Raw genomic sequence first — 22,740 nt, 5'->3', positions numbered from 1 at the left:
CAAGTCCCTCTGCTCCTGCACCCCCTTTAGAATTGTACCCTTTAATTTACATGGTCTGTATAGTCATTATCGTAATGCAGTAAATCTTGCAACTAAATCACACACAGCAAACTCCCACATATAGCTATGGGTGAAATAACTGTTTTAGGGCTGTCAGTCAAGGGATGAAGATTGGTTCTGAAACTGCAGTCTATGGAGATCTTCTAGGTGTCTACAAAATAACATAAATGAAACCTGTTGCACCAGTGGGCAGGCAAGCACTGTTTGACTGTTCCAGTTGCCGGTGTCCCGATTGTAAGAACAATGCACACCAGGCAGTGATGTTAACAATATTCCAGCACAGATGGGCCAGTAATTGACTAGAGGGGAGGGAAGGGATTAAGTACCTCAGAAAAACTTTGGTTGCTAGGTGCCAATATTCCCAAAAGGAGACACTGATCCTAATCCCATTCTGGGAAGAGTAGGTAGGTGTGATGCGGTGAAGCATTCAACACTTGCTGAACCTGTAAGGATTACCTTTCCGCTGAAGACACAGGCTCTCACACTGCATCCACGTTCACTATATTGGAAAGTCCTGGCAAAATTTCACTCAGTCCTTTTAACAGGATGAACTTTAAACGTAAACATGCAAGGAGTTTGTATTATTGATGGTTGGGGATCCGTGATTAACAATCTATTTGAGAAGGGGTCCTTCTGGGCTAAGGCACTGGGTAGTGTCCTTCCAATAGTCAAGCCGACAGCAACATGACTAGTCGATTATACCATCCCTGTTGAGACAGAGCTTGAGTGGTGTGTACACATCTCAGAATCATTGCACTTGCATTAGGTAGCAGTAACAAAACGACACACAAAAAAGGGCAGCTTACAGCAAATCTTTTATTTACTGAATCTTTTTCCATTTAAAATCTCTCGGTTTTGGTACTACCTTAACAATTCACTACCGCTAGGCAGCGCTGTGCCCAATTACAGACACAAACTCGATTTTACACACATTTATTATACCAGACAGTCCCATTTTTTTTTTTGTTCCTGCATCACCAATGGGTTCCTCCCTCCCCCACCACTCCCCTCCCCATAGGTTAAAAAGAGAGACACTGCGAGTCGGCGTTACAAATCAAGGAGAAAGCAGAACAGCAGAGCGGACGCGGAGCACGGCCTTCGGGGTTTCACTGCACGAAGGATGCCCGCAGCCTGGGTCTATCCACGGAGTCCACCGCCAGCAACTCTGCGCGCTCAGCGCTGCCCGACAAACGCGCTGTCGCACGACCTCTGCGCAGCCACTCGCAAGGGTCCGTCGAGGGAACAGCCGCGGTGAAGTGTCAATTTGTAACCATAGGACACCTGACGCCATTTTGGGCGGATGAACTCTTTTTTTCCCCCCTGTTTTGAGACAATTTTTTTTTTGCAACTGGCTCCCCTCCCCGTGGCATTGCTCATGGCAGTTACAGGGATGGACCACACTTTGAGAGGGTAAGAAATTTATTCCACGTCCAAAGCGTTATTCGGGTGGTTGTACTGCAGCTTTATGTAATTCAGTATGTGTCCCTTTCAAAACAAAGCGCAATATTTATAGTTTTCAGAGGTTAGTCAAAGCTTAGGCAGTTCCGGGGTCAATTAGAGGCTAACTGTTCCAAGGCAGAGTCCAGGGTCAATTAGAGGCTAATTGTTCCGAGTCAGATTTCACGTACAATTCGAGGCAAATCTACACGTAAAAACCTTTTATCTTTAGGAAAAACAAAGGCCACGCACCAAGTTTTTACTGTTGCTCTAGATTGCAAAAGATTGGCTTTTTTTTTTAAAAAAGAAAATCCTTTCTCCTTCAAAACGTATCACACACAAATATGATTGCATAACACCTGATCTGTGACCGGTGCATGTGGAAAAGCTTGAAATATACATACATTGCTGCATACCAAAAAAAAAAGATTTAAAGACCGAGCATATAAGCAAGAACAGCTGGCTCGGTCTGGCCCTTTATAGAACTACCGGGTCCTGGACTGCACAGGCTCAAAACGGGGAGTGAGGAGGTCGATGGAAAGGAGGCAGAAAAGAAAGAGTAGCCTTGTGTGCTTTTAGAGGGATATGTGCTCGTACTGAACCCAGCGAGCATCTGTGGCAGCGGGCAGTGTTCTTACCGGTCAGTCACCCATTGCAGGCCACAATTTAAAGGAGAAATTTGTATGTACAAAGCATTACTTTCTAGTGCAGAGAAAGATAATACAGATGTTGATGACCCTATTATAAGACGCATAACCTCATGCACCACCCTCAGGTCAGCCTCCCAGGGCTGGGAAAGCGGGCAGCCAACTTCAAGCCAGTTCTGGAAACTTGCTCCGACTGAGTGAGTCGTATGGTTTCCTGCGGGTGCAGCTCAGCATCATCAGGAGGCTGGCCAAGGGGCAAAGGGGGGGTGGGGGGGGGGGGGGGGTGCAGTGCACGCAGGCACAGACTGGCAAAACTCCAGGGGAGGGGGCGGCGGCAAGAGGAACCAGGGGACTTTCCGGGACAAGCCAGTTCTTGGCTCTCAGTAACCACATGTTTACAGGCGGTGAGCAAGAAAGACCACGCACACAACAGCTGAAAACAGGGAACTTGATGGAAATATCACCACTGAGCTCCACCAGCCTCCAAAATGACTTCGAATCGGCATTTACTCATTCCCCCAGTGACGTTCAAGAGGCCAGGTTTCCTGCACAGCTACGAGGTGTGAAATCTAGGCCTCGTGCGCCCTTTTTCACCTGCACGCAGGAGTTGGAGATGGAGGGGGTCACAGCCTTTTCTCTCGCCTTGTCTTCCTTGCGCCACTCAATAATTCTAAAAAAAAGATATAGAGTATCTGTATGCAACCGAAGCAGAATTTAATCAGCTTTTTTATAATCTACAGGATAAGTATTAAACAATTTGGCTAAATCTTTTTTTTAAAAAAAAACATTCATTTCCCAATTTTCACCTTCCACTGAAATCGAACCCCTCTGAGATAAAAGGATACAAAAGGTATTCCTCCAAGTCCTATGGTTAGAAGGGACACTTCACGTAGGCATTCCTTACAGATGTTGCACAGTGGCACTGGCTAAGGCAGGTTCAGAGAATAAAAGGATCACACCTGTGTCAGTCCAGCCTGGCATGGCACCAGTTACCTGTCTAAGTATCTGTGTTGAACCCCCTTGTCCTTGGTGGGGTGCCCGCTAACATGAACCTTGGCAGCACTTAGGTTTGGGGGGGGGGGAAGCATTCCTGGTTTAAACATTTGGAGGGTCAGCTGCCCCCCCTCCAGCACAGATGGGAAACCCTGGGACCACTGGAAGGAAACCTGGACTGGCAATCCAACTTCCCCAAGACAGTAACAGGACACCTAGGCAAAGCTGGCCCCTGGTTCCTGATGCCAGTCGGGGGGGGGGGGGGGGGGGGTGTAGCAGCAGCAGGTCCAACATGCTGCAGACCAGCCAGCCGCGCACCCAGTCTTTCCCGTCCTCTGCCACACTCGGCACGATCACACGGCCGGGGGGGGAAGAACTCACCGAAGGAACGACAAATGCATTTATCCGAAAATAGCCTCATCTCTTCCCAGGCCGCCCCTAAACTTGACATTAAAAAGGCTGCATCATACACCGATAACCTTTGCAGGCTAACGATTAGGAAAAACATCGCTCGAGTTGAAAAGCAAGTCTTATTTTTTGTCTCTCTCTGGGTAAAAATTAAAAAATGGAACGCGCGCGCGCATGAAAACTGAAGCTTTGCTGGAAGGATGTGGCAGGGAGAGACTACAAAGTCCAAAGCATCATAAATACAAAAAGCAACTTCATTGGCTTCTGCTCAGTTTCTTTCCTCCTTTTCGCCCACTTCTCCACCTGCCCGCTCTGCAGCGTTAATCCGGAAGGCGCTTCCCAAGAAGACGTAAACAGACAAAACAAAAAAAAAAGCACCAAAAAAATATAACGAGAGGGGGGGAAAAAAAAAGGAAAGGGCCTCTTCCTCCTCCTCTTCCCTTGTCAAAAGAAAATACAAGCTCAGCCTGAACCGGCAAAGGGCCAAACTCAACCCCTCCTCCCCCGGCACCAATTCTCACCCTACAAGACATTTCTAATCTAATCGAGGGGTGCAGCAGGACTGCACTATCCACTCGCACCACCAAACTCAGCAGCTCCACCACCTCGAGCAATCGGTGGTTAATGAAGGTGATCGGGGAGAAGCCACACACTCACGCAGGCTCATCTACGTTAGACTGACAGGACGGGATGCTCTGTCACAAGAACAGTAGTTGGTCACACACACACACACACACACACACACACACACACACACACACACACACACAGACACGCACGCGCGCGCATGCATTCTCTTCTCTCTCTCTCTCTGCCCCCATTTTAAGAAGCACGGCTGTCGTTAGAATATTTGCGAGTGTAAAGCCAGGCCAGTCACTGTGTCAAAGGTGCAACATTCTGTCGCTTTGCTGTGGGAAGGAGAGGGAGGCTCCTGTGAAGCCTGGGGTGGGCGAGGGTTGGTAGGAAAACAGGAGGCCGGCTTCACGAGGCGGTTTCAGCTTCACAGTAGTTAACGCAGGACGCGAGCAGTAGCGTGGACGGTCGAATTGTCTTAAAACTGCATCGTTGCTGCTGTGTACAGGGTGACGGGGAGGGCGATGTGCCTGGGGGAGGGATCTCATCCTGCAAGTGATAAGCAGGTGGGGGGCGGGGGGGGTGAAAGGTTATCGGAGTTACGGAGGAATGTGGAGTAGAGGTTTAAATTAGATCAGCCATGGTCTTATAGAATGGATGAGCAGGCTCAGGGGCCTACTCCTGCTCCTAATTCTTATGTTCATATGTAAGTTCCTCCGGGAACTCCTATGCAAACATCCTTTACTTCAGGCCGAGGGTGGGGGTGGGGGTGGGGGGTAGCTTTTGATCACGTTCACGGAGCGAAAATGATTTGCCTCCAGAAAAGATGGCAGCACTAGTCTTCTTTTCCTTCCCCCCCACCACCACCCCTCACCACTGCTCCTTGGGGTGCTGGGCAGAACTGGCAAAATTTACCCGCTCATTTCCCGACTTGCCTTGAAGAAGTGCTGGCGCTGGCCTTCAGTCCAATAACACACAAAAGGTTTTCGAGGGGCATCGAGAGTCAACCACTGCAGCGCGGGGAGGGACAGACTCGAGTGGGAACCTTGCCGCTTCGCCGATACCTACCCAACACTGCCAGATTTACTGATGTTTATTTGACAACTCGTCCTGTGGGCATTTGACCTCTCAGCTCGATACCACTGTACCCGGGCAGGTGGAACCATATTCAGCTGGGCTCCATTTCCCTCACACATTTGATTCAAGACAACACGTCCAATACTGAACATGCACGCATGCTGCATGTCACAATGGATACCAAACGCTCTTGTGTTTACAAAGGTCGGCACCTAAAACACAGCCGACAGGGGCGGGGAAGCGGCAATCTTTGTCGACAGGCACCGCAACTCCGCTCAGGGCCTGGCCAGAGAGTGGCTCAGTGTTAAAAAATATACGAGTTAAGGGTGTTACTGGGTGCGTGCACGCAGGTAAATGAGACCGAATGATAAAAGAGTACAGACGCCCACACTCGGCACGCGCACGAGTGCAAGAGAACGTGCGCGCGCACGAGCAAAGGAGCATGTGCGAGCGCACACGGGCAGGAGTCAGCACGCGCACGAGTGAGAGAGTGCATTTTATATACATTCCGCGTTAACTACTGTGGTATGACTTGTTGAGGAAGAGCTGAAATGCCCCTGGAAAGCCAGGCACTCACTTTGTTGAAAGAGTAAAAATAAAATTTTTTTTAAAAAAAAAAACAGAACATCTAAACACTAGCCGAAAACATTTTGAGTTAAAACCCCCGCAGCCACCTGCTGCTCCACTGGAATGAAACTATGTTGGAGGCTGGCTGAGAGCCCAGGCTAAGGGGGTGTGCACACGGTCGAGCTTTCATCGGTAACCATAGTAACTGTTGTAGTAACGGTTTCGCTCCTCGTAATAGCGATGCCACTAAACACAGGAGACAAAAACAAAATGGCATGTCAGCAGTGTCTTGTCGCCACCCACTGCCACATTATATACTCACAGCAATTGCCCAAGTGGCCGGTTGTCACACGTATGGTGGTGTGTTATTCAACCACACAGAACCTGACCCCCACCTCTGCTCAGCATTGTGTCTCAAACTCACCAACCTGCACACTAGCTAATTGAGGAGTGGCGCCGCCTGGCTTTTTCCCCTCCGCTAGCCAGAGATGCCAAGTGTGCCACTCGATCAGCCCCCGCTACCTTTCGCTCGGCTGTCATCCGTTCTTGGGACACGAGCGTCGCTGGCAAGGCCCAGCCCTAACTGCCCCTCCTGAAGGCGGTGGCTGAGCTGCCGCCTTGAGCCGCTGCAGTCCGCGCGGTGTAGGTACGCCCCACAGGGCAGTCAGTAGCGGTTTGGTACAACTGAGTGCCCATTTCAGAGGATAGTTGAGAGTCAACCACATTGCTGTGGGTCTGGAGTCACGAGTAGGCCAGACTGGGTAACGATGGCCGATTTCCTCCCCGAGAGGTCATTAGTGAACCAGATGACACCAATCCGATAGTTTCAGGATCATTATTAATTTTATTCCTCTGGCGCATTAACCTGGGGCTTAGGGATTACTTGTCCAGTAACCATTACCACTATGCTACGGTACTGCAAACCGCGGGTACTGCTCTGGCTGATGTTGGCCAGCCCCCAAACTGCAGATCAGATCCAGAGACATTCTGCCAGTGAGACATTCACCCACGAGGACCCAAAATTTTGTTTTTTTTAAATATAAAAAGCATGCATGCATTCACCCACCCCAACCCTTGTTCCTTGGTTCCAGGAGTCCGCATACGGTAACCCCACGGTCCCAGATCACGTCACAGCCCCAAATGCCGGTGAACAGGGTGACAGGCACCTACCTCGCGAGCGTACTCCCGGTAATAGTCCCGGTATCTGTGGTAGTCGTAGGGCTGCTGCTGATAGGGCCGGTCGTACTGCTGCCTGTATCGGTCGTAGGGTTTATGGTAATCCTGAGGCAACAAATCAGCAAAGGCGGCGTGTTACAACGGGCACCACTTTGGAAAACATGTGGGAGCATCCTTGCCCCCAAGCACATAAAAGAGATTAAGCGACAGGAGCGCTCCCTGAGCAGGGGCCAGCAGTTCACCATCAACAAGGCACAAAGTTAGAAATTAACCAAACCAAAAGGGCAAAACTCAGGTCAGGAAAGACATCAAGTCCCTTGTTATCCTAACTGATTGCCGGCTGTGCATATCCATCAACACGTTCTTACCTTGGTCCTTAAGGAACCAAGGTGGGTAGATGGGGCTAAGATAAAGATCAGCTGTGGTCTTATTGAATGGCAGAACGGGCTCAAAGTGCTGAATGGCCTCATCTGGTATACCCTGTCACCCAGGGGTCTCTCTTACCTCTCTGTATGCCGGGTTGTTGCCATACGCGGGGCCCCAGCCCTGCCCGTATTGCGACCGATCATAGTTCCTGTTGTCCCACCTGCCCATGCGGTAACCACCTAACAGAACAGAGAACAAACATCAGGGAGGTTCATTTACACCGCGCGTCCTGGGTGGTGTCACGCTTCTCGAGAGTCGATGGAGCTGTGCCCATCCAGGGAAGTGGAGAGCATTCCATCACAGTTCTGATGATGGACAGGTTTTGGGGAGTCAGGTGGTGGGTTACTTGTTGCAGGATTCCTCTGACCTGCTCACAGTATTTATATGGGCTAGTCCAGTTCAGCTTCTGGTCATTGGTAAACCCCAACTTGTTGACAGTGGGAGATTCAGCGTTGGTAATACCATTGAACGTCAAGGGGCGATGGTTATATTCTCTCTTGTTGGAGATGGTCATTGCCTGGCACTTGTGTGGCACAAATGTTACTTGCCACTTGTCAGCCCAAACCTGGATATTGTCCAGGTCTTGCCGCTTGTGGCCACAAACTGCCTCAGTATATGAATGGTGCTGAACATTGTGAAAACATCAGTGAACATCCCCACTTCTGACCTTATGATGGAAGGAAGGTCATTGATGAAGCAGCTGAAGATGGTTGGGCCGAGGACACTATCCTGAGGAACTCCTGCAGTGATGTCCTGGAACTGAGGTGATTGACCTCCAACAACCACAACTATCTTCCTTTGTACTAGGCATGACTCTAGCCAGTGGAGAGCTGCCCCCCCCCCCCCGCCCCCTGGTTCAGGGTTAGTTAGGGAATCCCTGGTTTACCAGCCTTCCTCAAAAAAAAGAGGAGGATTTCCAAGGAATAGAGGGAAAGGTTCCTCTTTGCTAAAGGATGTTGGGGGTCCAGCCCTGCCCTGTCCAGCCCTGCCCGGGGTGGTATCTCACCATAGTTCCGGTCCCTGTCGTTGCGGTTGCGATAGTTGCGTCGATCCTGCCGCTTCTCCTGCTGGGGCCGGGCTTTCTTCGCTTCCTCTCGGTACTTGCTCACCAGCTTGGTGGCTTGTTCCTTCTCCAGCTCCGCATAGGTCACCTTGTCCAGGAAGTCACTTGTCTCGGGGAGCGTAAAATTGACTGAAAACAACAGTAAAACGGATTAAGAAAGGCAATCTTTGATCTGGAGAAAGGGGCAACAACTCTCCAGCCAAGTAGTGTTGGTGCGGCTGAGGGGGACGTGGCTACCAGTCCCGACTCACTTTGCTTCTTTTGCCGATTCTCTTCAATCTGCGCCCCTCTTGTCACCGTCACTGGAAACAAGTTTCTGCTTATTTAAGCCCGGTCGTGATTTTGTACACCCCGTGCTGAATACCCCCCTGAGCCTCCTCTGCTTATGCGGGAGCCCCAATAGCGCCTTTGATCAAGGCAGACATCGCACCCTGGGCCGGCCAACATCTGCAACAAACTTGTACGATGCCAGCAGGAGGCGCCGGATGGTTATCAACAACATCCAGGAGGGGAGAAGACAAGCAGAAGCGTAGCTCATTCTAGAAACACAGTAGAGAATAATGCCTCTGTGCACCGGCCCTCCACCCGCGACTCCCCCACCCCCTTCACCTTTCATTTCATTCAGTGCAAATTCTGGTACGTCCTCGCCCTCCTCCGCAGTTCGCAGCTTCATCCTCGTCTTCCAGTCCTCGTCACTCGGGCAGATCACCATAGCCTGGCGGTAAAAGCCTTTGAACGGGATCATCTTCCGCCGCTGAGCCGAGCTGTAGACATTAGTCTGAAAGAGGAGCCGCCAACAGGCGAAACGTTAGCACCCAGAGTCAGGAACGCTAACAGTTATCTGCAGCGACCCAAAATTCTCGCCTCTCCCCGGGGCCGGGTGGACCCTCCCACTCTTACTAGCACGGAGCCCGACTGTCGCCATCGGCAATCACCAAAGCGGTGAGACAGGAGAGGGCAAGAGTGAGGGGGCGTGACCACAAGGGCCTCCGAAGCCTGAGCAGTCCCGAGGGTTCCCTGCACCGGCAGTGGACAAGGATGGAACCGCAGGGATGAAAAACAAGAGAAGGCAAGTGACGCAGAGCAGCCAGGGGCTGGCAAGATTGAAGGTAAAGAACCGCAGTCAGGCTAACAGCATCTTTCCTGCTTATGACACCCAAGCCGCACTCGTAAACTGCTTCCCAGGTGTCAGGACCCGAGAGCTGGCTGAGCGGATGGATGAACACTTGCGATGGGACAGGGCAGTAACGGAGCTCACGGTTTAAATGTGTGAACCATTGACTCGAGCGTGTGTAAAATGGCAGCCCTGTACAGGCAGTGTTAGGAATTAGGCAAACAGATAGAAGAGAAGGACTCCCAGGGAGATCAGAGCATAATGAGAGATAGATCAGGTGCGTGGGGAGGAAGTACTGAAAGTAATAACAGGCTTTAAAGATCAGTCAATTTGAATTTCTGAGCCTCTACCTCCCCACTATTTTGGGTTTGCACACAGTAACGTCACCAAGCCTGACCCAGAATGGAGAGGATTAGGTTATTCTATCGTCAGTCATGCCGAGACACACACTGCTCGGAGTAGGATTGATCCAACAATGCACTTCAGAGCTATCCTGCAACCACTGCATTCCGCTGGAGAAATCACCCCGCTTCTAGAGGGGAACACAGCTGCAGTTTTGGTCATGAGCTCTGCTTGCTGTGGACTGGTTGTAGTGTGCTTTTTAAATAGACTCAGTAGACTGTTGATGTGCACTGTTTAAATAGACTCTGTAGACTGTTGTGCACTGTTTAAAAAGACTGTAGATTGTTTGTTGTAGGGCGCTGATTAAAAAGACTGGACAGGCTGCTTGTTATAGTGCGCTGTTTAAATAGACTATGTAGACTTTGTTGTAAGGCACTATTTAAATAGACTATGTAGACTGTTTGCTGTAGTGCACTGCTTAAACAAACTTTGCTTGCTGCAAGCCTGATGCCACCACAACCTCATTGACTGACATAGCAATGTTAAGCAGCACAGAATATTTCATGGGCAACCACCTCAGGAGGACGGTACCTGATCGAGGATGTAGTTGCGCTTCTTGCAAGCGGCAATCTGGATCAGTTTGCTTAAGGACTGCGTCGCATGCTGGGTCAGAGTGTTCCGTCGCTCCGCATTCATTTCAGGACCTTCCAATCCTTTGACCTGGGTGAACAGAGCCAAACAGTGGACAGTGAGAATTTTCATTGCATAGTGCGAGACTTTTTATACTAAACAGTTTCCATCCCTCATCTTCAGTGAGAACACCAACTCATGTCAGGGTACAGTTCCACGGCGGTGGGGAGGGCAGGGCCATATCTGGATGGAATCAGCATGATATTCAACTGTGGGAGGCATCACAGCCATGCTTATTCCTGTCCTCACTGGACCCTTGCAACTCTCCAAAGCTAAGACCTACCTGTTAACCCATTATTCTTGTGGTATTGACTGAGGAAGGAAAGTTGATAAGGATGGCCCGGTAGTGGGTGGGGTGGGGGGGGGGGGGGGGGGGGGGCAGAATCAGTCCACAGATAGCACCACATGATCTTTTACACCCACCAAAGGGTGGTACTTCCAACAAAACACCGCTGCACATCTGTACTGCTCCAGTATTATAGATCACATGCTCTAAATCTGCTTTGGATCTCAAACAATCAAATGAGCCAAGCCTACCTCTACAGCATTACAATTGCTTGAACTTAGTTAAGAAGATTGGGATACGAACTCCCAAGTCTCTGAAGGATCCGTGGACTTTTCAATGCCAGTTTTAAGGAAACTAAAGGATTGACTAGAATCTGGTTGGTTTACCTGCTACAGGGGCGGAGTTTGCTTTAAAATAAGAACAGTCAAATTGACTATTCAACAAGGTATCCCCAGAGTTGACTAAATTCAAAGAGCGTCATGCAAGACTGTCTGGTCGATTAAGGATAAGGAGGCCTTGAGAGGCAGGGGAAAACAACAGGTGGATATTTGGTATCAGTCCGTGGGAGTGTGAGAGAACAGAAAGTCACTGGAACGGTTTGCTTCTGTCAATGGGGTGTGCCATCTTAGCGTCGACGAGACTGAGCGAACAGAGTCCACAAAAACACAGGCAACAACCACCCCGGGGGATGGGGACAGGATCATTAACCCCTCAGTTTCCCGAAACAGAAGGCTTCTGGATTTCGAGTTGTATCCCCATCAAAGGTTGAACGAATCTCTAGACTGAAAACCTTACTGAATTTTAATGTTAATAAAATCATATCGTTTAAAAAAATTATAAAGCCTTGGTTGATCTCACCTCTGATGACCCTGAAGAGAGCGTAAAACATAAACCCAATATCGCTTACCCTCATCTTGTCCAGAATGCTGTGGGTGCCCAGTACAGTGTACCGTTTCTCTGGATTCTCAGCCACGTGGTTCTTCACCCAGGTTGTCTTACCCACACCAGGCATCCCAACCATCAGTATAACCTGTAGGGAGAGAGAAGTACATTACAATTATCACAATCTAGGGTATAACACACACAATGCAGTGAGTGGTTAGGATCTGGAATGCATTGCTTGGTGGAGGCAGATTCAATCGAATCAAAGGGAATCGGATAATTGCAGGGCTATGGGGAAAAAGGCACAGGGAGTGGGATGAGGTGAGTGGCTCTTGCAGAGAGCTGGCACAGACACAATGGGCTGAATGGCCTCCACCTGTGCTGTAACTATTCTGAAAGTACTTCTGGTGCTTACTTCACATGCGTCCTTAGTTGTGGGACCAACAGCTCCCCGCACACGCTCCTCCAGGGGAAGGCTCTGGATAAGCACGTAATCCTCCGGGATCGGGAAAAAAGGTTCCTCCTTGTGGCCGAAGTTGCACTCCACTGCGCAGTTTTTAGACAGGACGTGGGGGAACAGTGCCCTCTCACTGAGGGACTCCTTGCTAACTGTGAAGGCCACTCCGAGGCATGTTCCATTCTTTGAAAAGGACAGTTCCACCTCCTCGCTGTCAAAGTTCTGTGAATGGAAAACAAGGTGTCTGTTAGAGAGCTCCAGGCAACTCAACAACACAACCTCGAACCCTCATCCCAAATCATATTCACTGCTGAGATTATGACTGATCCAACATACAGACTTCCCAATCTTTATTTCTGAGGCAGGGGCTCAAATCCAGCCTAGACCGATGGAGATGAAAGTCTCCCATATATGATTACTCTTAAGGGTTCAGTGTGATGGTCTCAATCCAACACTTACTGGCCAGGCACCAACTGGGCAAAACTGCCAGAGCTCAGCAGTAATTAGCAATCACACTCTGAGGCCACAGGATGGCTGGTGAGGGAAATGCAACAAAGGTCATGGTGCAACAGCAATGGGAACAGGTTAAGGCACGTTACCTGAGACAGTGTAGAGCGAGCTTTACCCTGTATCTAACCTGGTGCTGCACCTGTCCTGGGAGTGTTTGATGGGGACAGTGTAGAGGGAGCTTTACTCTGTATCTAACCCCGTGCTGTACCTGTCCTGGGAGTGTTTGATGGGGACAGTGTAGAGGGAGCTTTATTCTGTATCTAACCCCGTGCTGTACCTGTCCTGGGAGTGTTTGATGGCGACAGTGTAGAGGGAGCTTTACTCTGTATCTAACCCCGTGCTGTACCTGTCCTGGGAGTGTTTGATGGAGACGGTGTAGAGGGAGCTTTATTCTGTATCTAACCCAGTGCTGTACCTGTCCTGGGAGTGTTTGATGGGGACAGTGTAGAGGGAGCTTTATTCTGTATCTAACCCCATGCAGTACCTGTCCTGGAAGTGTTTGATGGGGACAGTGTAGAGGGAGCTTTACTCTGTATCTAACCTGGTGCTGCACCTGCCCTGGGAGTGTTTGATGGAGACAGTGTAGAGGGAGATTTACTCTGTATCTAACCCCATGCTGTACCTGCCCTGGGCGTGTTTGATGGGGACAATACAGAGAGTCAAGACAGGAAGTAATTTTGGTTCCAGCACTAATCTTGAGATGCACAGAATAAAATATCGAGAGAGGCACATTTGCAATCAGGGCCAACGAGCTATTAGAGAAAGGCTGGCTACTTACAGCAAAACAACCAATTACATCATTTTCATCAAAATTCTCTCCATATTCCTCAAACTTGGAGTTTTCCCACTTTCTCCCAGCTCCATCGTAGCCATAGGAAAACTCTCCATCTCCTGCAACGTGTTAAAATTTAAGCATTAGCTAAAGGAACAAAAACCCGGAAACACTCAGTGAGGTGGTGAGATGAACACAAGGGGAAGGGTTAGACAGTGTACGGTGCAGCAGGAAAGGTGGCGACATTTCCAGGGGACAAGGCGGTTTTAACTTACCCAGCTGCAGCGAGGAGCTGTCCAGGGACCAGCCCACACGGACGAGGTGGCGCTCACTTTCACTCTCGGGCACCTGCTTCACAGGGAGCTTCTGTGTCACCTGAAGTTGAATTTGAGAGCACGTCCAGTTAATGGCATCAATAAATAACAGCCATTTGCTCAATCCAAACCCCACCCCTTCCCACTGCTGAGTCACTTGGTACTTCAAAAGGAACGTGACGATTCCCACCCCCAGAGAAAGGGCCACGAGCCTGTTCACCCTCAGGAAGCACATCACAATGGAGCCCAATCCCATCAAGGGGTTCTGGATAGAGGTAGGGCTTAGAGAGGTGGAGGTTATGGATACTCCCGCAGATTCCCCTTCTATGCCACAGCCAAGTGACCATCCTTCACAAGGACAGCAGGGCGTTGGGAGACAATTTATCTACAGGCAGCACCACAGCCAACCCCGAGTCAAAGGCACGTTCCCAATGCCAAGTGGCTGGATAGGCATCAGGGAGCATCAATAAAAAACCCGCAAGGGGGTTGGTGTGGGGCGTAACGCCAAGCGGCTCCGAATGACTATATCCAGGGGTGGGCCAGCTGCAGAAGTTTCACAGCAGAAGCGCAGGTCTTACCTTCACTTCGAAGCAGACTTTGCCCTTTGTCACGCCATAGGTGGCCCGCGCTCCGCCCCAGAGGTAGGCAAGCTTCTCGAGAGCGAGTGGCTGCCCACCATAGCGGTCTTTGGCCACCTGGAAGTGAATGTCGGAGTTATCTGTTGGGAAAGAAATGAGAGGTTAAAAGCTCGGCACGCCCAGAAGTCGGGTGCGAGGCCAAACCCCAGCTTCATCGGAGTTGGCGGCACATAAAAATCGTATTTAAAACCACAGGTTAACAGAGGCAGGATCACAGTCCAATCTTAAGTGACCACCCCAATGGGTCAATTAGACACAAATCAACATTAACTAGACCAGAGCATGGCCGCACAGTGGCTGACCTGAGCTACTCCCCACTCTGGAACCTGTAAGGTACAAAGTCTGTTCTGCTGGCCAATGTAAACCCCACAAGTCAGTTTTAACTCTGCCAACCGATTCTATCGTCCAATATGGGCAGCAACGAACGGTGTCTGCAACCAGAGTCCTACAGAGACGATCCTCCGACGAAGGGTCCTTAGCCGCTGGCTAAGCGAAGCCTGATTGCCCAGAATTATTTTTTTCCCCTCTATCTGGTACATTAACAACAAACTCCCCCGAGACCCAATAATCTTCACGTCTTCGGATTTGCCGCACCCCCAACAACAAAGCCTTCCGCAAAAACCCCAGAAGACGTGCTGCGCGGACCCGCTGGCTTATCGGAAATATTAAGAGACCATTTTTAAACTGACGAGAGTAAACGTTGACCGTGGCCTCACAGAACGTCGCACTTACAGGTGTCGAGACAAACTAAACTGTCGTCAAATTCCTCTTCAGCCTCCTCCTCCCCCACAGGCACCGGGGACCTGGCCCTGTAGGGATCAACAGACACAACTTAAGATACTTGGAGCAGAAAACCGGGGCATGGGAGATCAACGCAGCGGAAGAAGGCGACTCGAGTGAGACTGAGCGTCAACGGGAGGGCGAGGGAAGGTGGGACGGAGTGACAATAATGGAGGGGCCTCACATCAAACTTACCAACAGAGAGCAGGCCATTTGGCCCATACTCCAGATTCTTGCTCCACGCAGCCTTTAGAGAGTGCCAATTAGCATAACATATCTCACATTATCAGACACGTGCATATCAAAGGTCGGTGCTTAAACTCACCCAATGCGGGAAAGAGGCTGCGGGTCTTGCTCCAAGGTAGTTAAATGACAATCACGAGAAAACACTCAGGTACGTGGTACATCGTAAACAGGATCAACATTTAAACACATTCCACCGCTTACCCCCACCAACCCCAACCCCCGCCAATGTTCTGCCCTCTATACCTCTCTCTCTCGCTGACTCTACACAGAGTGGATCTGCACGGATGCTCAAAGCTCTTCAACAATGCACTGGAAAGGCTTTTCCTGCACCCCTCCCAGGGCCCTGAGCCCGACTGCAGCCCGTAATCTCTGAGATCAGTTCGATCGGGTTATCAGGCCTCTCGGTTCCAGGTCCTCATTGTATAAAACCCGCTAAGAAATTAGGGAAATTGAGAGGACGTTTCTTCTGGATATAATCAAAGTGTTTTGAAGTAATTAACTTATAAATAGCTTATACCAGCATTAGCTAATTTGTTTCTAAAATCCACATGTTGGAAGAATGATTTAAATGTGCTCTACAGAGCCATCTAGCGCAGAAGCTGCAACAGTGTTTGCTAAGTATTGTCACCTGATCAGAAAGGTGTGACAGTACAAGGAGGAGGCCATTCAGCCTGCCGTTCTTGTGCTAGCTCTTTGAAAGAGCTATCCAATTAGTCCCACTCTCCTGCCCTCACCCCTTTAAATTCTCTCTCCCTCCAAGTTTGCACCCAATTCCGTTTAGAAGGTTATGGATGAATCTGCGTCGCGAGAACAGGAATTAGCGTTTGTGAACAGGAGGTGCGAAGCAATAAAAGATTAACACACACTCAGTAGTCGATCGCCCCAAAGTGTTGAAGTGGTTACACATGAGAGTTCACTCACCGGTTGTAGTATGTCTCCTCCCTGAATTCATAGTAGCCGCGCCCGCGATCATCATGGCGCCTCTTCTGCCCGCGCCGCTCATTGGCAGGGGGTCGGGCCTCACTGACGGAAGCTCGCTCCTCACTGCCTCCTTCTCCAGGCTCTCGCTCACTGTTTGGTTTTTCTGCCGGTTCCGCTGAAGAGAAAAAGGTTGTTAGAGTTACTCTGGTTGCTGGTTACCCAGGGGTTCAGAGTGTCCTGTAACCAGGAGAGTCACTGACACTAAGCTAACTGCATTCCCACCTCTCCAACTCAGACACATTCAACAGTTACAGGCTTTTTAAAAATTCATTCACTGGATGTTAGAGTGCAAATACAGTATGAATCAGTGAGAGAAATCCCTTCAGACTGACACTACAGTTAATGTAAAGTTGTTCAGGCTGACACTACCATTACAGTACAAACACAGTGAAGAGTGAGAAACCTCTGCAGCTTAGCACTACAGTTTAGTGCAAACAGTGTTAATCAAGACAGGGAAACCCTTTCAGACTGACACTGCAGTTACAGTACCAGAGTGAGAAACCCTTTCAGACAGACACTACCATCAGAGTAAACACAGTAAAAAGTGAGAAACTCCTTCAGACTGATACTACAGTTACAGTCAGTGTCAAGCCCTTCAGACTAACACTACAGTTACAGCGTAAACATTGTGAATCTGAGTGAAAAATCCCTTCACACTGATACTACAATTTTAGTGTAACCACAGCAAATCAGAGTGAGAAACCCAGTCACTCTGACATGGCAGTTACACTGCAAACAGTGTTAATCAGAGAGAGAAACCCCTTTACTCTGACACTACAGTTACATTGTAAACCTGTTCACACTGACACCAGTTACAGTTTGAGTGCAGCATGGATCGAGCGAGAAACTACTACTGCCTGACACTTCAGTTAGTGTAAATACACTATAGATTAGAGTGAGAAACCCCTTCACACTGACACCACAGTTACAGCGTAAACGTAGAAAATAGGAGTAGGCCATTTGGCCCTTCGAGCCTACTCTGTCATTCAATTTGATCATGGCTGATCCTCCATCTCAACACACATTCCCGCTTTCTCTCCATGCCCCTTGATGCTCCTAATATCCAAAAATGTATAAATTTCTTTCTTGAATATATTCAGTGATCCAACCTCCATAACCTTCTGTGGTAGAGAATCCCACAGGTAGACCACCCTCTGAGTGAAGAAATTTTTCCTCATCTCAGACCTAAATGGCCTGCCCCATATCCTGAGATCTGGTTCTAGACCCCACCAACCAGGGGAAACATCCTCCCTGCAACTTGTCTGTCCAGCCCTGTTAGAATTTTATACGTTTCAATCAGATCACCTCTCATTCTTCTAAACTCTAGTGAATACAGGCCTAGTCGAACCAACCTCACCTCATACGACATCCCCAGTATCAGCCTAGTGAGCTGCCACTGCACAGTGTGGATCAGAGAGAGAAACCCCTTCAGACTGACACTACAGTTAGTTACAGTCTAAGTACAGTATTGATCAGAGAAATAAACACCTTCACACTGACACTACGGTTAGGGTAAACAGTGTGGATCGGTGAGAAACCCCTTTGTACTGACACTAGTTAGTGCAAATAGTGTGGATCAGAGGGAGGAAACCCCTTTGCACTGACATTAGTGTAAATACAGTGTGGATTAGAGTGAGAAACCCCTATACACTGACACTACAGTAATTGTAAATACAGTGTGGATCATAGTGCGAAAGCCCTTCAGACTGACATTAGTATAAATACAGTGTGGATCAGGCACTGACACTACTGGCCCTCCAGACTGAAACAACATTTACAGTGTAACTGTAGTATGGATCAGAGTGAGATACCCTTCTAACTGACACTATAGTTAGTGTATATACAGTGTGGGTCAGAGCGAGAAACTCCTACACACTGGCACTACAGTTGTAAATACAGTGTGGATCAGAGTGAGAAACCCCTTCAGACTGACACTGCAGTTACAACGTAAGGCCCTTCAGTCTGACACTAGGTTTACAGTGTAAATACAGTATGGATCAGAGTGAGAAACGCTTCACACTGACATGACAGTTATTGCAAATACAGTATGATCAGAGTGAGAAACCCCTGCACACTGACATTACAGTTAGTGTACATACAGTGTGCATCAGAGTGAGAAACCCCTACACACTGACACTACAGTTGTAAATACAGTGAGGTTCAGAGTGAGAAACCCCTTCAGACTGACACTGCAGTAACAATGTAAGGCCCTTCAGTCTGACACTAGGTTTACAGTGTAAATACAGTATGGATCAGAGTGAGAAACCCTTCATGCGGACACTATAGTGTATATACAGTGTGGATCAGAGCAAGAAACTCCTACACACTGACACTACAGTTGCAATCTAAGGCCCCCCAGACTTACACTATGTTTACAGTATAACTACAGTGTGGATCAGAGTGAGAAACCCGTTCACACTGACACTATAGTTATTATATATACAGTGTGGATCAGAGTGAGAAACACAGTCACAATCTAAGGCCCCCCCAGACTGACACTATGTTTACAGTGTAACTACAGTGTGGATCAGAGTGAGAATCCCCAACACACACTGACACTATAGTTATTGTTTTTACAGCGTGGATCAGAATGAGAAACACAATCACAATCTAAGGCCCCCCTGACTGACACTATGTTTACAGTGTAACCACAGTGTGGATCAGAGTGAGAATCCCCTACACACTGACACTACAGTTGTAAATACAGTGTGGTTCAGTGAGAAACCCCTTCAGACTGACACTGCAGTTACAATGTAAGGCCCTTCAATCTGACACTAGGTTTAGTGTAAATACAGTATGGATCAGTGAGAAATCCTTCACACTGACATGACAGTTATTGTAAATACAGTATGATCAGAGGGAGAAACCCCTTCACATTGACACTACAGTTGCAATCTAAGGCCCCTCCAGTCTTACACTATGTTTACAGTGTAACTACAGTGTGGATCAGAGTGAGAAACCCCTTCGCACTGACACTATAGTTATTATATATACAGAGTGGATCAGAATGAGAAACACAGTCACAATCTAAGGAACCGCTGACTGACACTATGTTTACAGTGTAACTACAGTACGGATCAGAGTGAGAAGCCCCTTCACACTGACACTTTAGTCATTGTCAACACAGTGTGGATCCCAGTGAGAAACACAGTCACAATCTAAGGCCCCTCTGACTGACACTATGTTTACAGTGTAACTACAGTGTGGATCAGAGTGAGAAACCCCTTCACACTGACACTATAGTTTTTGTCAACACAGCGTGGATCCCAGTGAGAAACACAGTCACAGTGTCAGTCGGGGGCTTAAATTGTGACTGTGTTTCTCACTGGGATCCACACTGTGTTGACAGTAACTATAGTGTCAGTGTGAATGAGTTTTTCACTCTGATCCGTACTGTAGTTACACTGTAAACATAGTGTCAGTCAGGGGGCCGTAGCTTATGTTTACAGTGTAACTACAGAGTGAGAAATCCTTCACACTGACATGACAGTTATTGCAAATACAGTATGATAAGAGGGAGAAATCCCTTCACACTGACACTATAGTTACTGTCAACACAGCGTGGATCCCAGTGAGAAACACAGTCACAATGGAAGGCCCTTCAGACTGACAGTACAGGCAGACTGAGAGGTCAGCCCGAGACCTCCAGCATCCCGGCGGCCCCCGGGCCTTACCAGCCTGCTGCTGCGGCGGCTTCTCTCCGTTTTGCTCCTGGCTCTCCGCCGGCTTGGCCTCCACCTCCTCCTCCTCCTTCATGGGCTCGGCCTCTTCCACCGCCGCCGGGACGCGCTGTTGCTGCTGCTCCTCCTCCCCCTCCTCTTCCTCCAAGGTAGGCCCCTCCTCATCCTCGGGCTCGCCCGCGCCGCCGGGCCGCCCCTCCGCCTCCTCCCCTCGGCCGGCCGCCTCAATCGAGGCCGAGGCCTCGCGCTCCTCTTCCTCCTCGTCGGCCAGCAGCTCGTCGTCTTCGTCCTCCTCCTCCTCCTCCTCTTCCTCGTCCTCCTCGTCGCCGCCGCCGCCCCCGCCGCCTCTTCTCTCGGTGTAGGCCCGGCTGGGCCGCGGCTCCTCGCCGCCTCCTTCCTCCGACAGGAGCTCAGCGTCCAGGGCCTCCTGCAGCCGCTGGGCCAGCTCGGCCTTCAGGCCGCGGGTGTCGAGGCCCCGCTCCTGCAGCTCCTGTTTCAGCTCGGCCACCTTCATCTTCTTCACGTCCATCGTCGGCGGAGCTCAGAGGGAGGGAGAAGGGGGGAGAAAAAAAAGAGGGAGGAGGGGGAAAAAAAAGAAAAGAAAATCTGCGGCTTCGGTGTTTTTTTTTTGAATTTTAACCGTCCACCGGTAACGGCCGAACTTTTTTTAAAAAAACAAAATGGCGTCGCCTTCGCCCCAGCGCCGCGCCGCTCCGCGCCTTTTTCTCCCTGCCCCCCTATCGAACGACGTTGTGACGTGTTCTCTGATTGGCCGGGACCCTGGACGGCCTGGGCGGGCCTGCTTTGCTGCCCGCCAATCCGGTGCTTCGGCTCATCCCCCTTTGCTTTTCCCCCACCCGTCCCCGCCCCTTGCTTCTCTTCCCGCCCCTTCCTGCGTACGACCGCTCCCGATTGGTCCCCTCTCCCCGGAGGTGGGCGCACCTCGCCGCTTTCCGCCAATAGGATTCCCAGAGAATTCTCCTCCCCCCCCACGCCCCCTATGTTGTCCACGAAGCCCTCTCCGCAAGGGCATTTGGGAAATGTAGTTTTTTTTTAGGTCCTGGTCCCCATGCGCAACAGTGGAAGAGGCCATTCAGCCCCTCGAAATTGGGACGGTCTTGCATTTATCCAATATTTTTCACGCCCCCCGCCCTTAGCACATCCCAGGGCATCTTCACAGCCAATGAAGGAGTTTTCAAGTGCAGTCACTGTTGCCCTGTAGGAAACACAGTTGTCAACTTGTGCACAGCAAGATCCCACAGACAGTAATGAAGCAAATGACCACGAAACGGGGTTTTTAGTGATAGGAGCAGGAGCAGGCCGTTCAGTCTCATTCAATACAATCGTGGCTGGTCTCCTCCCTCAATGCCGGTTTCCCACGCTATTCCCACATCCCTTAATGTCTTTAATTATCCAGAAATCTATTGCACTCTGTCTTGAATGTACTCAGTGCCTAAACTTCACCAGCCCACTGAGGTGGAGAATTTCAAAGATTTACTACCCTCTGAGTGAAGAAATTCCTCCTCAACAAAAACAGAATTACCTGGAAAAACTCAGCAGGTCTGGCAGCATCGGTGGAGAAGAAAAGAGTTGACGTTTCGAGTCCTCTTGACCCTTCGACAGAACTTGAGTGAATCCAAGAAAGGGGATTGGTTTAAGGTGGAGGAGGCGGTTTGGGTGGGGGGAGAGAAGTGGAGGGGGTTGGTGTGGTTGTAGGGACAAACAAGCAGTGATAGATAGAAGCAGATCATCAAAAGATGTCACAGACAACAGAACAAAAGAACACATAGGTGTTAAAGTTGGTGATATTATCTAAACGAATGTGCTAATTAAGAATGGATGGTAGGGCACTCAAGGTATAGCTCTAGTGGGGGTGGGGGAGCATAAAAGATTTTAAAATATTTAAAAATAATGGAAATAGGTGGGAAAAGAAAAATCTATATAATTTATTGGAAAAAAGAAAAGGAAGGGGGAAGAAATAGAAAGGGGGTGGGGATGGAGGAGGGAGCTCAAGACCTAAAGTTGTTGAATTCAATATTCAGTCCGGAAGGCTGTGAAGTGCCTAGTCGGAAGATGAGGTGTTGTTCCTCCAGTTTGCATTGGACTTCACTGGAACAATGCAGCAAGCCAAGGACAGACATGTGGGCAAGAGAGCAGGGTGGAGTGTTAAAATGGCAAGCGACAGGGAGGTTTGGGTCATTCTTGTGGACAGACCGCAGGTGTTCTGCAAAGCGGTCGCCCAGTTTATGTTTGGTCTCTCCAATGTAGAGGAGACCACGTTGGGAGCAACGAATGCAGTAGACTAAGTTGGGGGAAATGCAAGTGAAATGCTGCTTCACTTGAAAGGAGTGTTTGGGCCCTTGGACAGTGAGGAGAGAGGAAGTGAAGGGGCAGGTGTTACATCTTTTGCATGGGCATGGGGTGGTGCCATAGGAGGGGGTTGAGGAGTAGGGGGTGATGGAGGAGTGGACCAGGGTGTCCCGGAGGGAACGATCCCTACGGAATGTCCACCAATATCCATTACAAACCTACCGACTCCCACAGCTACCTCGACTACAGCTCCTCACACCCCGCTTCCTGTAAGGACTCCATCCCATTCTCTCAGTTCCTTCGCCTCCGTC

The 22,740-nt window shown here is 49.6% G+C and overlaps 1 protein-coding gene across 2 annotated transcripts; it reads right to left on the bottom strand.

The window, feature by feature from the left end:
* Nucleotides 1–858: 858 nt before the first annotated feature.
* LOC121272976 (heterogeneous nuclear ribonucleoprotein U-like protein 2) lies at nucleotides 859–20,841 on the bottom strand. 2 transcript variants are annotated; one of them, XR_005941934.1, is made up of 15 exons: nucleotides 20,114–20,841; nucleotides 16,380–16,554; nucleotides 15,165–15,241; nucleotides 14,373–14,512; nucleotides 13,756–13,855; nucleotides 13,487–13,599; nucleotides 12,157–12,420; nucleotides 11,767–11,889; nucleotides 10,475–10,603; nucleotides 9,037–9,205; nucleotides 8,371–8,556; nucleotides 7,443–7,543; nucleotides 6,933–7,043; nucleotides 5,870–6,008; nucleotides 859–2,814 (listed from the first exon to the last, which is right to left on the bottom strand). XR_005941934.1 is itself a non-coding variant. In XM_041179884.1 (14 exons), exons 1-14 carry the CDS (start codon nucleotides 20,646–20,648, stop codon nucleotides 5,949–5,951), a joined length of 2,283 nt encoding a protein of 760 aa, XP_041035818.1. In that variant the 5' UTR covers nucleotides 20,649–20,841; the 3' UTR covers nucleotides 859–5,948. The 2 variants fall into 2 exon arrangements, 1 of the variants encoding a protein (XP_041035818.1); XM_041179884.1 differs by having other exon boundaries at nucleotides 859–6,008.
* Between the last annotated feature and the right edge of the window lie 1,899 nt (nucleotides 20,842–22,740).

Source organism: Carcharodon carcharias, chromosome 37, assembly GCF_017639515.1.
Source record: "Carcharodon carcharias isolate sCarCar2 chromosome 37, sCarCar2.pri, whole genome shotgun sequence".
Taxonomy (NCBI): Eukaryota; Metazoa; Chordata; class Chondrichthyes; order Lamniformes; family Lamnidae; genus Carcharodon; species Carcharodon carcharias.
The sequence above is the reverse complement of the archived record's forward strand: the minus strand, read 5'-3'. Positions and strand labels throughout refer to the sequence as shown.